Source organism: Mus musculus, chromosome 6, assembly GCF_000001635.26.
Source record: "Mus musculus strain C57BL/6J chromosome 6, GRCm38.p6 C57BL/6J".
In the NCBI taxonomy this organism is placed as follows: domain Eukaryota; kingdom Metazoa; phylum Chordata; class Mammalia; order Rodentia; family Muridae; genus Mus; species Mus musculus.
Window position 1 is genome coordinate 38,566,969 of NC_000072.6, and position 15,767 is coordinate 38,582,735.

Sequence of the window (15,767 nt, forward strand, 5' to 3'; positions counted from 1 at the left end):
TATATACACAATGAATACAGATTGAAGAAAGAGTTTAAGACACCAAATTTCACCCTCCAAAAATTGTATCTTTGGCTCTAATTAGTGTATTTCCAGATGTACTCAGCCGTGTACCAAAGCTGACTATAGTTTACTTACTGTTCCCCAAACCTTGAAGCGTTTGTAAAATTTGTCAAAGATAATATTCTGGTATGGAATGCTTATTTTTCCTCTTAAAGTCTTGTATGTAGTGTTCAGATTTTGGCTTCTGCTTATTCCATGAAGCCTTTCCTAGTTTCTCCAACCTTTTGATGATAGTTCAAAATATCTCTTTGGCACTTGGAGTATATACTATTTTATATTATTGTTATTTATATGTCTTACATCTCTAATGATAATTCAGCTCCTTAGGAGCAAAATATTTGTTATTCCATTTTGTAGCACAGAGGATGGAGTCACTAATAGGTTTTATTCTATGATTAAGATCTATTATCATTGACGGGGCAGTTTCTCCCATTATTAGTTCTTTCAAACATTTGAGAATTTATTAGGGGGATTAACTCAGATTTTTTTTTTTTTTTGGGTATGACTCAGTGACAAGGAAATACACATAAAGCATGTTTGATAAAATCCTACATTATAAGGATATTTTATATATATTCACTGCCTATTTCCAGTCTCTTTTTTTTCTCCCCCCATTTAAGGATACTATTTACCTTGTTTCTTTTGAAAAACATGGTTTGGGCCAGATACCATGACAGAAATAAAAATTACAAACATTTCTGTTTCAGAAGTATGTAGTTAAATTATACTTAATGTCATAAGCCCAAATTTATTCAAATGCTGAATGATTTTGTAATTTTGTAGCCAAATTGTTTTAAAAATGCGTAAGCATAAAGTCTCCCTAAATAGAACCTGAAGTATCAATAGACATTCACTTGCAAGTCCCTCATTGTTATATCTTGTACTGTTAGTTTTATTATTTTGTTAAAAAGATTTTTATAATGGCTAATATCTGAAAGCTATATTTGATATTTTTGCTATAGTTTTCAAATAAATGTTTATGGAATACCTATAAGTGAGGTACTTTAGGTGATTTTTTTTGGCATTTATAGATATAGATTCCTTCATTATTTTAAAGCTCACCAAGGTTATTCTATATTTGTAATTATTAATGCTTTATCTGATAATATCATCAGGGCATGTATACCTTATATTTAATGTGATTTTTTTAAGCATTGATGTTTGATTATTAAAACTTCCATAAATATTAACTTTATTCTAAGACCTCCGTTAAATATAATCCTTATTCCCATGAGCTATGTTTTGTAATTGATTGAACTGACACTGCTGCTTCATTACCAAAAAGCTTAGATCATTTGTAATAGGGCCAGTACGAAATTTGTAAGTGCCCCTTAACCCCTAAAAATTTATCACTTTTAAAGTTCTTCACATAATCATGTTTTGAAGTCTTTCTGTGGTCAAAAAGCTTCTACTGTATTTTTTGCTTTCTGGTGTGAGCTTGTGATAGTTTGGTTCTGATAAGAACTTGAGGCACTCACTAGTCTTCATTGAAACATATTTTAAAGAAATATTTCTTACCTAGTCTAAGGGCCACTTTTAGAGCTCCAGTCTTGGGCTTTTGTTATCTCCAGTCACAATTTTCTCTGGGCTTATACTTGTTAAATCAGTATTGTTAAAAAAAAAAACAAAAACAAAATCAAAATAAAAAAAAACACAAACAAAACAAAAACCCGAGCACTCTGATTTTGTTCACTTTTGTTTTTATATGCAAGAATCTTTACAGTCAACATGTACTTCTAGGTGCTGTATTGAAATTGCTGGCAGAGTCTATTCTATACAAACTGAACAATCTGGCCCCTTGTTTTATTTGTAAAGGTTCAATGTATCTATGCCTGCCTACTTCAATCTGCAAGGGAGTTTCAGAAAGGCCCCGCATTCGCCGAGCCGTGAGTTATCACTAACTTTTCAGATGTGTTAATGAATGTGGAACAGAAGCAGTTGTGTTTAAAAGGAAGTAAAAGACCACCAAAGTATCCTATATTATAGTAGCAGGCTTGAACATTAAATGGATTATTCCAAATTGTGTCACAAATAACCTACTAGAGACTAGCCTCAGAAAACCTATTGTTGAACTGCTCTGAAGCTATGATTTTAGGAATATTATCTTAAAAATGTATGTGTCCTAGTTGCAAATTAGAATGTTCTTTAAATCTTCTTAATCAAGTTAAAACAATTTGAACAAAATCTTACCCCACGGTGTTTAGTTGGATTAAGTTAAACTCTACAATATAAGACGACTTGCAAGGGGTAAAGTTGGAATTTTTGTTTGTTTGTTATTCACATGTGAAAATGTAGAACTTAATTTAAGAATTACTTCCTAGTTGAAATGTTTGGAGTGTTCTAGGTATGTGAACTGCAGAAGTTTTTACAATCTCCTTTGGTTTGTTTCAGTTGTTTTTTGCTTCAGTAATTCATCAGTAGGTTTTCCTTTAACAGTGATACCAATTTAAGGCTAAACTACATTTTTTAGGGCACACCATTCTGCATAGAGGAAACTACCCTTGTGAGTTTTTCTTTTATTTCTTCAGAAATTCTAAGCAAAAAAAAAAAAATTGTAACTAACATTTGTATTTTGTTACTCTAGTTAGCTACCTTTCCTTTCTCTAGAGTCTTTAAACTTTTGAGTAAATAGCTGTATTTGATAAGCAGGTTGGTTGCTTCTGTTGCTTAGGAGTTGTGTGGGTTTTCTTTTCTTTTAATATGAGCACAAAATGTATTTTATTTTGCCTGGTTTGTCAATATAGAACAGACCACATAAAACTTGGAAGTATGGAATCTTTGGAGGTATTAAAAGTTAGCATTTCATTTAGGCAATGTGCCTTTGTTTGACTGGTGTATAAGTCCTTCTTCCAGGTTTGTACGCTCTTAAACACCTTATTCTACCCTCTAACTCCTCCCAGCAGCAAAAGGGAGACACTTCAGCTGGAACAAAGTAGTGGAAGAAATGGCGTCTGGGGTTCAGTGGGGATTCGCAGTGTGTATGCAATGTTTGCAAGATTACTTTTATGTTTTTCAATTAATGTAAATAATTACAAAATAAATTAGTGCTTACTGTCAAGAAGAGACCATTGTATACCAGTAGAAACTCTTGGTGGGTCTTCTGCAAGTTGCTTAACCTCGTGGGGCCTCATTTTTCTGATCTGCAATGTGAAGGAGTTGGACTTGATAACCAATAAAGTCCATTCCTGCTCTAAAATCTTATGCTTTTCTGAAGTACTGTTATTTAACAGAATGCTTTGCTTTCCCACTTTGACTATTTATTTGAATTACATTTGCAGTACATAGACTGCAACTGCATGCTGTCTAAAATAGTTTTTCTATAGGGTGGTTTATAAGAAACTAATCCCTCCTGGGTTGATTTATAAGTGTGTGTATATAGATAGTCACACACCAAAAGCTAGTAATAACTAGGACTTTAAAAAAATAAATATTGTCTAGTTGTCTAACCTTGAATATTATTAACTTTTCTATATTACAGGAGATACTACTCGTCAACGAATCAAATTCAGCGATGACAGAGTATGCAAGAGCCACCTTCTCAACTGTTGCCCCCACGATGTCCTTTCTGGAACAGTATGTGGTTATTTATTGTTTTATTAATAGTGTGCCAGAAAAATGAAGTTATTGGTAAAGCCTTTTCTGTCTGTAGACTGACAGAGAAGACAGTGGATCAACTAGTACACAGGACTATTGTTTGTACATGGCTAAAGATGGGTGATTTTATAGCATTTTGGGCATTTTATACATACGAAGTAGGAGTTGGGGCTCTGTATTAGGTGCTTTTTCTTATTTTCTCTTCTCTTCTGGAGAGGGATGAAAGAAATATTTTGCCAGGGGCATGTTCTCACAGGGTCACTGTCCCCTATCCTTTATTTTTAAATGGCATAGATCTTTTAACTTTATAATTTGATTGATTGAAATTATGAGTAACTTCCCTTCACAGATACACTTGCTGATGGGGAATTGTTAGGGGATAAATCTTGACCCTGGTTTTATTTCTCATTTGCCAGAAATATCTGGAATGAAGAAAAGATTTCCAGATTACTTTTCATAAGCAGTGAGTACCCCGACCACAGATGCCCAAATGAGTGTTTTTTTATTTTTTAAGTGAAATTAAAGATATCTCCTAAGCATAAAAGTATCAAGACACATGGAATAGGAAGCATCTTTGTCATTTTTAATAGGAAACACAGTTGAAACTGTGTCCTAAATCTGGTGTGGTGGCCTAAATGTGGAATTCCAGTATTTTGCCAGGCTGAAGACAGAATCTGAAGTTTGAGGTCGGCTTGAGCTACATATTGAGACTTTTTCTCAAATAAAAGCCTGAAAAGAGTTCTAAGTATAATACAACAAACTAAAAAAAAAATCTAGTTTGTGGGAAGTTCAGCCCTTAGCACTAAGGACTGTGACACATATTAATAAGAAATAAGCTAATTTTTTAGTGTTTCTGTGTTTTCATTTTAAATTTTATTTTGTTGATAATCCTGATTGCAGGGATTATAGGCAAGCACTAGTATGCATAACTTTTAGATATTTTCTACGGTACCAATCCATTTATAATCTATAATAAATTTCTCATCTGTAGACTACTCTGGTATTTTCCACATTTAAATTATTTGCTTGCTTATAATATGTGTAGGAATGCATTATATCTGTGCACCCTGTGTGTGCCTGGTACTTGGGAGGTCAGAAGAGGGTATTGGGTCCTTGGGGATTGGAGTTCTAGACAGTTGTGAACTGCCATGTGTGTGCTGGGAGTCAAACTAAGGCCTGCTGGAAGAGCAGCCAGTACTCTTAATGTTGGATCATCTGTCTAGCCCCAGAATTTTTTCACATTAATGTTACAAAAAATTAAATAAATTTTTTATTTTTGTAATTTTTTTGTATGTGTTTATATTGGTGTGTGTGTGTACATGTGGAAGGCAAACAATAATATTGGGTATCTTCCTTAGAAACACCTTTCTCCTCCTTGGTGATGGTGCACAGCTCACTCACCTGGCCTGCAGCTTACTGATAATGCCAAAGCAGCTGCCCAGTGAATCCCAGGAATCCTTATGCTTTTATGCCCTCAGCCTTAATATCTGGCATTTTACATGGGTGCTGGATGTGCAGGCTAGTTTATGTCAATTTGACACAAGCTTAGGACAGTGAAGAGGAGAGAGCCTCTATTAAGGGAAAAAAAAACCTTCTTAAGTACTGGATTCTATAAAAAAAAGCAGTCTTAGCAGGCTAGTAAACAACACCCCTCCATGGCCTCTATTCACCTCCTGCCTCCAAGTACCTGCTCTGCTTGGGTTCCTGTCCTGACTTTGTTTAAATGATAAATAATGATGTAGAGGCATAAGCCGAATAAACCCTTTCCTCTCCAAGTTGTCATGCTGTTTCATCAAGCAATAGTAACCTAAGACACTGGGGCTCATCTTCAGGTCCTTGAGCTCATAAATGAAGTACTTTACAGACTGATTTATCTCTTTAGCCACCAAAATGACTTTATGATAAACCTAGAAAATAAGAGCAACAAAATGACAGAATCCATTGCTACTTATTTTTCCATTATTGAGACAGGAAATCATATAACACTGCCTATATTTGAACTGGTTATATAACCATGGATGACCTTGAACTTCAGATTTTTTTCTTCAACCAAGTTCAGGGGTTATAGATTGTATCCTACTACATCTTTTTTAAAGTTTTTTTTATATTAGATTTATTTTTTTGAATGTTTTACCTACACATATGTAGGTTATGCACTACTATGTGTTAGTTTGGTGCCAGTAGAGGTCAGGAAAAGGGTGTTGGATCCCCTGGAGTTAGAGTTACAGGTAAGCCACATGTAGGTTCTAGGAACAAGTGCTTTTAACCGCTGAACTGTCTTTCAAGAAGTACACACATCTTTTTAAACATTCTTGAACAACCCCTAAGCCTTAATTTTTTTTTTTTTTAGAAAAAAATCATAATGGTGTGTGTTTGCATGATGTGCTTTGTGCTACTACATATGTATAGAGATCAGAGGACAACGTATAGGAGTCAGTTTTTTCTTCTATCATTTAGATTTCAGACTGTTGGGAGCTGTTTTTCACCCTTGTGCTGGGAATCTGAGTACACTGGAAGAGGAGCCAGTTCTCCTAATCACAAAGTCTTGTCTTCTGTTCTGTTCTGTTCTTTAGTTTTTTTTGTGAGACAAGATCTTTGTGTACTCATCCCAAGCTGGTCTCACGCTTCCCTTTTTGTTGGAGGATGGCTTTGAACTGATCATTTGGTCTATCTCCCTAACAAGCATGGTACCACAGCTGTTTTTTTCTGGTGTTGGAGACAACTGGGTATTAGACAAGCTTAAAAACTTAAGACAGTTTCTGTTCTATTGTTGTGAAGAGACAACCATGATCAAGGTAACGTTTACAAAGGAAAAGAACTTGCTTATAGCTTCAGAGGGCTAATTCATTATCACTCATGGCTAGGAAACAGTCCAAAAGGTATGGTGCTGGAGTGGTTACTGAGAGCTTCATGTACATCCTGTTCCATAGGCAGAGACGGAGACTTACAGGGGGCCTGCCTTAAGGCTTTTGAAACCTATCCTACTCCACTGCCATTCAAACCACTTTAGGTATCCTTATTAACTTTAGCAACAGTATAGTAGCCTCATGGGGTTGGGGGCTGGAGGAAGGGGTAAACTGTAGCAGGTCAAACCTCCCAGCTAGCTGATGAGTAAAATACTTATTATTACAGAAGGACCAAGAAACAGCCCCTCACTTTCCCCCTGAATCTTGTATATCATCTTAAGAGATTGTTTGAATTTATTAAATCAAACTCAAAAATTATTATTATTATTATATATATATTTTTTGGAGACAGGATTAAAGGCATGCGCCACCACTGCCCAGCAAAAGTTGCTCTTAAAAGTCTAAGTAAACTACTGTGTTTTTTGAGGCTCTTGATTGAAAAGGGAGGATGAGTTACAAATGCACCAATTAATTGTAAAGCAAATCAAACACATGCTAATAAAAACTTTAAGTACTTTCAAATATACATACAGTTGATTAGCCACAAACATCAAATACTTTGAGGTTCTCCATCGTTCAGATATTTTTTAAAAATATAGGGCAAAAAGAATGATTTGATAAAATCCTTTGTTGGGGGAAGGTAGAGAAGACGTTCTCACTTTATAGACCAACCTGGCCTTAAGTTTACCTTGCTTCTGTTTCCCAGGTGTTGGGATTAAAGGTATTTATTACCACTCCAACCAGCCCACTAAAAAGTGATTATTTCTGCTCATTAAGAGAACTTGGGGTTTGTAGGGATGTGTACTGGCATTAAATCTACGGCCTTTTCTAAGCATGCAGGGGGAAGATCTCAATATTGAGCTACATGCCTAATCCTCTTTGTATTATTTTTATTTTGAGGAGAGATCTCTCTGGCCCATGCTCCCCTTGAATTTATTCTTAAAATCCTTCAGTCCTCAGAACAGCCGAGATGAATAGTCTGGCCAACCAAGCCCAGCTGAGATAACTTTTAAGGGGCTGAAGTGGTGGTGACTTAGTGACCTAGAGCTTTGACTGTGCTTCCAGAGGATCTGGGTTCAATCCCCAGCACCCACATGACAGTTTATAATACTCTTAATCCCAGTCTTAGGAGATCCAACACCTTCTTCTGGCCTCTGGAGGCACTGCATTCACTTGGTTTACAAGTAGAAAGAGTCAACACCTGCCCCCCCCCCCCCCCCCCACACACACACAAAATTTGCTTTAAAGAAAAATAACTTTTAAAAGCAGTTAATGGGGTTAAAAGCAGTTAATGGGGCTGGAGAGATGGCTCAGCGGTTAAGAGCGCCAACTGCTCTTCCAAAGGTCCTGAGTTCAAATCCCAGCAACCACATGGTGGCTCGCAACCATCCGTAACAAAAAATTTGATGCCCTCTTCTGGAGTGTCTGAAAACAGCTACAGTGTGCTTACATATAATAAATAAATAAATATTTTTTAAAAAAAGGCAGTTAATGTTTTGCTTGGCCTATATAGAATTGCAGCCTCTTAAGTGGGAGTAGTAGCATATTCCTAGAATTTTTTTAGGCTTTCTTTTTTTTTTTTTTAGGTTTTTTGAGACAGGGTTTCTCTGTATAGCCCTGGCTGTCCTGAATTCATTTTGTAGACCAGGCTGGCCTTGAACTCAGAAATCCGCCTGCCTCTGCCTCCAGAGTGCTGGGATTAAAGGCGTGCGCCACCACGCCCGGCCCTGTAGTATTCTAGAGTATTGCAAGTTTGGGGATAGCCTGGGCTGCATATCAGAATCCAGAGCACCAAGGACTATAAGAAGAGACTGTGGGATAAAAAAATCAAAAAAAAAAAAAAAAAAAAAAAAAAAAAAGAGAAGAGACTGGGCTTCAGTTTTTTTCCTTTTGACCATTTGTCTTAGTTGAGGTTTTACTGCTGTGAACAGACACCATGACTAAGGCAAGTCTTATAAAGGACAAATTTTAATTGGGTTTGGCTTAAAGGTTTAGAGGTTCAGTCCATTATCATCAAGACAGGAACATGACAGTATCCAGGCAGGCCTGGTTGAGGAGGACCTGAGTTCTACATCTTCATCTGAAGGCTGCTAGCAGAATACTGGCTTCCAGGCAGCTAGGATGAGGGTCTTATAGCCCATACCCACAGTGACACACCTACTCACAACAGGGCCACACCTTTAATCGTGCCGCTCTCTGAGGTGAGCATATACAATAGCAATCATATAATGTCTTATGAAAAAATTTTTTGGTATATAGAAAATATAAAGGTATAAATGTGTAAGTTTATTCAAATATGTATGATAAAACTTGCAAAGTGAGATGGGTTTTTATATTCTTTGTTATATTTATTTTAGTAATGTTGGAGTAATGAAATTAAATACTGGAATTGAGTAGAGGAAGAAATTGGAAGGGGAGGTAAGAAGGGCTCCAGGTTAGTGAGAGTTTAATGGAAAGGTAAAGCAAACTCACAGTATTTGTTTTTATAAATGTTATCTGTAGTCGGGAGTGATTCCAACACTGAGGAGGGAGGTCCAGACAGATTGGCCAGAAATTCAAGCTTGGCCTGGGCTCTATGAGACCTTGTCTTTGGGGGGCGGGGGGGGGGGGAAGGATCTCTGAAGTCCTACCAGCAAATAACAAAACAATGTAATTGAATAGTTGAAATGTTAACATTTTTAGTATTGTTTAAGAGTCTCCTTGTGGTAGCTCTGGCTGTCCTAGAACTTGATATGCAAAACGGGTTGGTCTGGCAAGTTGTATCAGTTCTGCTTTTATCTCTGCAGTGCTAGGATTACAGTTGTATGCCACCACCCTAGGGTCATATGCTATTTCTGCATTAAAAATGTGTGCTTTTTTCCTGTATATAGTGTAAAACAAATCCTTGTTCTCTCTATTTGTCACCTGAATAAGTCAATGGTCTTATTTTTATCATTATTTTTCTTTCATAGTATGTTTCTCATTTTTCATCTTTTTTTTTAATTAGGTATTTTCCTCATTTACATTTCCAATGCTATCCCAAAAGTCCCCCATACCCTCCCCCCACTCCCCTACCCACCCAACCCCGCTTTTTGGCCCTGGCGTTCCCCTGTACTGGGGCATATAAAGTTTGTAAGTCCAATGGGCCTCTCTTTCCAGTGATGGCTGACTTTTGATACATATGCAGCTAGAGTCAAGAGCTCCGGGGTACTGGTTAGTTCATAATGTTGTTCTACCTATAGGGTTGCAGATCCCTCTTTAGCTCCTTGGGTACTTTCTCTAGCTCCTCTATTGGGGGCCCTGTGATCCATCCAATAGCTGACTGTGAGCATCCACTTACATGTTTCCTAGGCCCCGGATCTTTTTTTTCTCTACCTAGACTAGCCACTGTCTATGAATTTGTAACTTGTCAAGCTTATACATGATTGCCTTAGCATAATAATTTAGCTTCTGATTTCCACTATGATACCTGGTCTCTGTACTACTTGAATAGGCATGTGTAGTTTTTTTTTTTTTTTTTTTTTTTTAGTCAAGATATTCTTTGAGAGGTAAGATGAACCTTAGTCTTTTCAAGCTACCCTTTGCATTTCTCAGATCAGATACAAAACTATAACCAGATACAATCTTTAAAATGCAAAGATCTGTAGGGCAAGATAACGCATACATCTTTAATTCCAGGTCTTGGGAGGCAGAGGCAGACAGATCTCTATGAGTTTAAGGTCACTGTGTTCTACAGAGTAAATTGCAAGACAGCCAGGGCTATGTAGAGTGATCCTGCCTCTAAATAAATAAGTAATAAACATTTACAGAATAAATGCTAAGATGTGAGCATGGTTGTACTACTTTAGCTGTGCAGTCAGCACTTGGGAAGTTGAGACAAGAGGATTTTGAGTTTGAGGCCAATTTGGACTATATAGTGAGACTCTGTCTTGTAAACAAACATGAAAGTAAATTGTGAAGAGTTAGAAAAACAGGACTGCTGGTTTTTGGTTTTTCAAGACAGGGTTTCTCTGTATAGCCCTGGAACTCACTTTGTAGACCAGGATGTCTTTGAACTCAGAAATCCGCCTGCCTTTGCCTCCAGAGCACTGGGATTAAAGGCGTGCGCCACCACGCCCGGCCAGATACTCATTTTTAACATTGATAATTTGCTGTTAAGTTCACCTTGCTTAGGTGAATGGCCCATACCCATGCACATGCAATGGGAAGGAGGGAAGGGAAGTTCTGGAAATATGAAGGGAGTAGAAGGAGAATTGGGGTTGGATGTGATCAAGATAAATTACATATATGCATAAGATTGTCAAAGAATAAAAATAGTCTTTAAGTAGAACTACATAAAGTTAATTTTGAATGTAAGGATTGGAATTTATAGGGAAAAATCTTTATTTTAAGCCGTACTGGTGTAATTGAAATTCATACCCACCTCTTGCTATGTTAAAGCTTTGCTCTTTGCATGTCATGTTATGGTTTCTCTCATTTTTAAGCAAGCATTACATTTGGATGCTAAGTGATTTAACAAATACAACAGAGGAAGGGACTGAGGGTTCAAAATACAAGGGCAAGATGCTCGTGATTTTTGCTTTAGAAAATAGTGTGCCTAACAGTGGTAGGTGGAAAGCTATGCATGTTAAACCTGTAGTGTGTTTTCTGTGGTTCGTCTTTGAACCACTTTGTTCTGAGAGTTACCTACTTTTTTTTTTGTTTTTTTGAGACAGGGTTTCTCTGTATAGCCCTGGCTGTCCTGGAACTCATTTTGTAGACCAGGCTGGCCTCGAACTCAGAAATCTGCCTGCTTCTAGAGTGCTGGGATTAAAGGCGTGCGCCACCACGCCCGGCTGAGTTACCTACTTTTATATTACTTGCTGTTTGTACTTTACCTAAATTATCATTACACATTTGAGTGTCTTTCATTCTTCCTTTTAGAATTTTATAAGAAAATACAAAAAGATAAGTTAAATATTTAAATTAACTAAAGTATAAGGAACTTGGATCATAGATGGTGTTCCCATCTGCTTTTACCTTTTTAGGACTCTAGGTGCCTCCATTCTCTTTACTTTTATAATTGAACTGTTGTATTTTTACTTTATTTTTATTTACTTAATTTAGATTTGTTATTACTTTGTGTCTAAGAGTGTTTTGTACCACATGTTTGCCTGATGCCCAAAGAGGTGAGCTTCCATGTGTGTACTGGGAATCAAACCTGAGCCCTTTGCAAGAACAAATGTTCTTAACCAATGAGCAAACTCTTCCAGCTCCTGAGTAGTCCAGGCTAGCCTTGAACTTAATTATGATTATCCTGTCTTTTTCAGCAAATCCTACTGGCTTGAGCAACCACAACTATCCATTGATGGTGATTGTGGTATTAATTGTGGGTTGTTAGTAGTAATGTCTTTATATTCCCTTCTACTTACTGTTCTCCTTTTTTCTTCTCAGTCCATCCTACTGGACTGATGTTCATGGTTTTGAATATATAAACCACTTCCAACAATTCTCTCCTAGAAAGTCATTTGGTTCTAGTTATGCCACTCTTTGTTCTCCAAATAGGGTATAATTTTTTATTCTTTCAAAATGTGCTGAACATATTGCTTATTAGTCTTTAGTGTGTGTAAATGACTTTACTTCCTGGAAATGCACCTCATACATCCTGATACTTGATAGAAATAACCTTCCATGAGTTGTTTTGAAAATATAAGCACTGGAAAGTTTTGAGTCAAGAGAACATGTTCTTTGTTCTTCAATACTTGCTGGATGATAATGCTGCATGGCAAGGAACCGAGCACAAGGAGTGGTGGCTCCTGATAGAGGCCTGAGGAGTGTGACAGTGATCAAAACTGTCTCCATTGAATTTATTAACTCAGTTTAGTCAGTTTGCACAAGTTATCTTGAAAGGGTTTTCATAAACCTCTTATTTGATTCATATAACAATCGAAAAGTACTTGTGAAAAGAAAGAGAAATGAGTTTTTCAGAATCAGGAGGTTGATAAGAGATAAATGGAGATTTTTATTTTTTGGATTTGGCTTAATGTCTAGTATATTTTTTATATAATATCCAAATTTTTTCTCCATTTACAAGTGTGTGAATTTTTTACTTATTATTGTTTTGTTTTTTTGCTTTTTCAAGACAGGGTTTCTGTGTATCCTTGACTGTCCTGGAACTTATTCTGTAGACCAATTTGGCTTTGAACTCAAAGACCTGCCTGCTTTTGCTTCCTAAGTGCCGGGATTAAAGGCGTGCGTTACCACCACCTGGCACCTAGTATATGTTTTGAGAAACAGCATTGTATTGAATTGTTTTGATATTATTGAGAGGTTTTCATATAGCTGCCTTAAGTTTATTAAAACCATGTGTAGTATAATTTTTAGCTAATTTATTTTTTGACACAAGGTCCCTTCTATAGTCTTGACTGTCTTGGAACTCACTATGTAGACCAGACTGCCTTTGAACTCATTGGGATCCTCATGGCTCTGCCTTCATAGTGGTGGGATTAAAGATGTGGGCCACCGTATCCCGCTCATGTATGATATTTTATAATAGGATCCTTTTATTTTATCCAATGATTATTATTACTGACATTAATATCAGTAACTCATTTTGTTTTCAAATTTGGTGTATAGTACAATACTAAACATTCCTGTACATATAGTTATAATTAGATCTATTACTGTTTCTAGTTTTAGTGGTGTGTGTGTGTGAATGTGTGTTTGTACACATATATTAATATACTCTTGAGTTTGAGGATATTCAGGGCTACACAGAGAAACCTTATCTCTAAAACCTCAAAACCCTTAGTCAGCATAACAGCTATTGTGCTATCTAAGGCATAGTAAAAATATGATGGCTGTGTGCATTTTTTATCCAGGAACATAAATGGTCAAAGGCCATGAAGAATCTGGGATTTTTAATATTTATTACTACAACAAACAACAAAAGCAAAATTACAAAACAAATGTCTCATCGTAGTGCATTTCCCACCCCACCTATTTCCTCATAGTTTCACCCAGGCAGTGCTTGCATTAAAGTTGTGTATCCAGGCTGTTTTTGAATTTCATGAGCACCATGCCCATCATACCACTAGCTTAGTAATGTATTTCTAAATCACACACATATAAGGAACATATTTTATGTCTTTTTGCCATCTCTCTCCCACTTGTCAAGGATGTGTGAAAAATTTAAATTTTGTGTTGTGTGAGCACTCTTTCTAAACCATTTGCTAAAGGAGAGTTTCGTTGACACTACGCCACCCCCAAGACAGTTGTTCTTTGTAGCCCTGGCTCTTCTGGAACTCTAGAGCCAGGCTGACCAGGAATTCAGAGATCCACCTCTCTCTGCCTCCCAAGTGATACAATTAAGTGTATATGCCACCACACACTGAAAGAGAGCCTGTGTTAGCCCTGGCTGATGTTCATCTTCCTGATTCAGTCTTTCAAATACTAATTTTATAGGCTTGGACTACTAGGCACATTAGAAGGGACATGGGTCTTGATCTTTTAAAATTTATTATTTCAACATCATATATACATACATACATGGGTGTTTTGCCACATGTGTGTCTGGTGCCCTTCAAGGCTAGAGGATGGCATTGGAATCCCCTAGAATTAGAGTTACAGACTGTTGTAAGCCATCATGTAGGTCCTAGGAATTGACCTTTGGTCCTGGAAAAGCTACTAGATCTTTTAACCCCTGAACCTTACCTTTCTAGCCCAAGATCATGGTTTTTAATGGTTATATGTTCCATCAAACTCTGGTAAAGAGGCTCTTAAGATATTTCTTTTTTCTAAGAAAAAAATTATTAAAGCTTATATCCATGTACCTTTGTACAGATTATATTGCTCAAATTCTTCAGAGTTGCTTATTCAAGCCAAATGTATTTAATAGTAATGACTTGGGAAACATGGACAGTGCAAAACATGGTTTGTAGAGAGAAAAACAGAAATAGACCATTTTTCTTAGGAAGCTTAGAGTCCATTTGGAATGATAACATCAACTTTCAGAAATTAAAAAATTAAAAGCACTTAATAGAATCTACTTTGTTAAACAGGAAAAAATGTAGATGTTGAGGAATTTTAAAGAGCAATTATTAGGATCAGAGATAATAATTGGTCAAGACTTCTTGGAGAAACATTTGAAATGGTTTGAAATCAGAGTAAACCAAGCATTTTATTTTGTTTTATTCACTTTATTTCTGAAGAGAAGTATCACCGGCAGCAGCCAGTATGTTTTCACTTGGTTTTGGAAGCATTAGTGCTTCATTTATGTGGTGTCTGGATGGAGCTTAAGAGGGGCAAAGGCTCTTGAGAATTGTTTTGGTCCTCGGTGTATTTTTGTTGTGGTTTCTTCTGTAGTGGCTTTTAATTGCTTAGGGTACTAGGGTCATGGAAATTGTTGACCAAGGTAGGTTTCCCCTTGCATTGACTTTTACAAGGGCAGGAAGTTGTAAGGAGTTTCTTTGTGGACTTTTTTTTTTTTTTTTCTTTTAATACTATGCCTGATACCATATCAAAGCAGATACTTTGTCATGGTGGATACAAAAGAGAAAGCAACGGACTGTTTCTATAATTCAGAAAAACTGTCTTGTGATACCTGTTGTCCTTGGAGAAATGTTCCTGGAGAAATGAGGTTGACTCTGAAGATACTGGGGTACAGATACACCTCATTATAGCTAGTTTTAGAAGGACACAAGTGAAGTGAAAAAAATCTCTTAAGGCTAGTTTTAGTTGCCTTGGGTTTTTGCTGTTGTTTTGGGGTTTTGTTTTTGACTGAGGCCCAAACTCTGTGCCTTGTATTTGCTAAGTAAGTGCTCTAGCACTGAGCTGAGTTCCCAGATCTAGAAGGCTTGCTTTTAAGAATGAACTCTGGTCTGGTAAAGATGGCTTCATGGATAAAAGCACTTAGTATGCAAGCTTGGCAACCAGAATTCCATCCTTAGGACTCATGTAAAATAAATGTAGAGGTAGGGAACACACAGACTCTACAAGGTTGTTTTTTTCACTTTCACAGGCATCCTGTGACACTCACTTCCCCCCAGGCCCCCTTCCATACACACACAAACAATAATAATGAATAAAAAAATATATTAGAGCAAATTCTGACCTAAGAAGCACATTTTGAAAGATGAATAGTTGAGACCAGGTATCTTAATACTAAAATGTGCATAAAAGCCAGATAAGGTGAAATCATAGAAGAGAAAATCAAGATGTAAAGTTAATTATCAAAGTATTCATTAA

At 36.6% G+C, this 15,767-nt stretch overlaps 1 protein-coding gene across 26 annotated transcripts in view; it reads left to right on the forward strand.

Annotated features, from left to right (window-relative positions):
- The window catches only part of Luc7l2 (LUC7-like 2 (S. cerevisiae)), a 58,620-nt gene that overhangs the window by 15,635 nt on the left and 27,218 nt on the right, over window positions 1-15,767 (forward strand). For 11 of the 26 annotated variants that reach the window (NM_001331222.1, XM_006505747.4, XM_006505748.4 and 8 more), the window contains 2 exons: window positions 1,879-1,949; window positions 3,542-3,636. In NM_001331222.1, coding sequence (NP_001318151.1) covers window positions 1,892-1,949; window positions 3,542-3,636 — 153 coding nt within the window. In that variant the 5' untranslated portion in view covers window positions 1,879-1,891. Of the gene's footprint in view, window positions 1-1,878; window positions 3,637-4,073; window positions 4,121-15,767 lie in introns of those variants that run through there. The other 15 variants (NM_001311099.2, NM_138680.3, NM_001170848.2 and 12 more) reach the window with 6 other exon arrangements.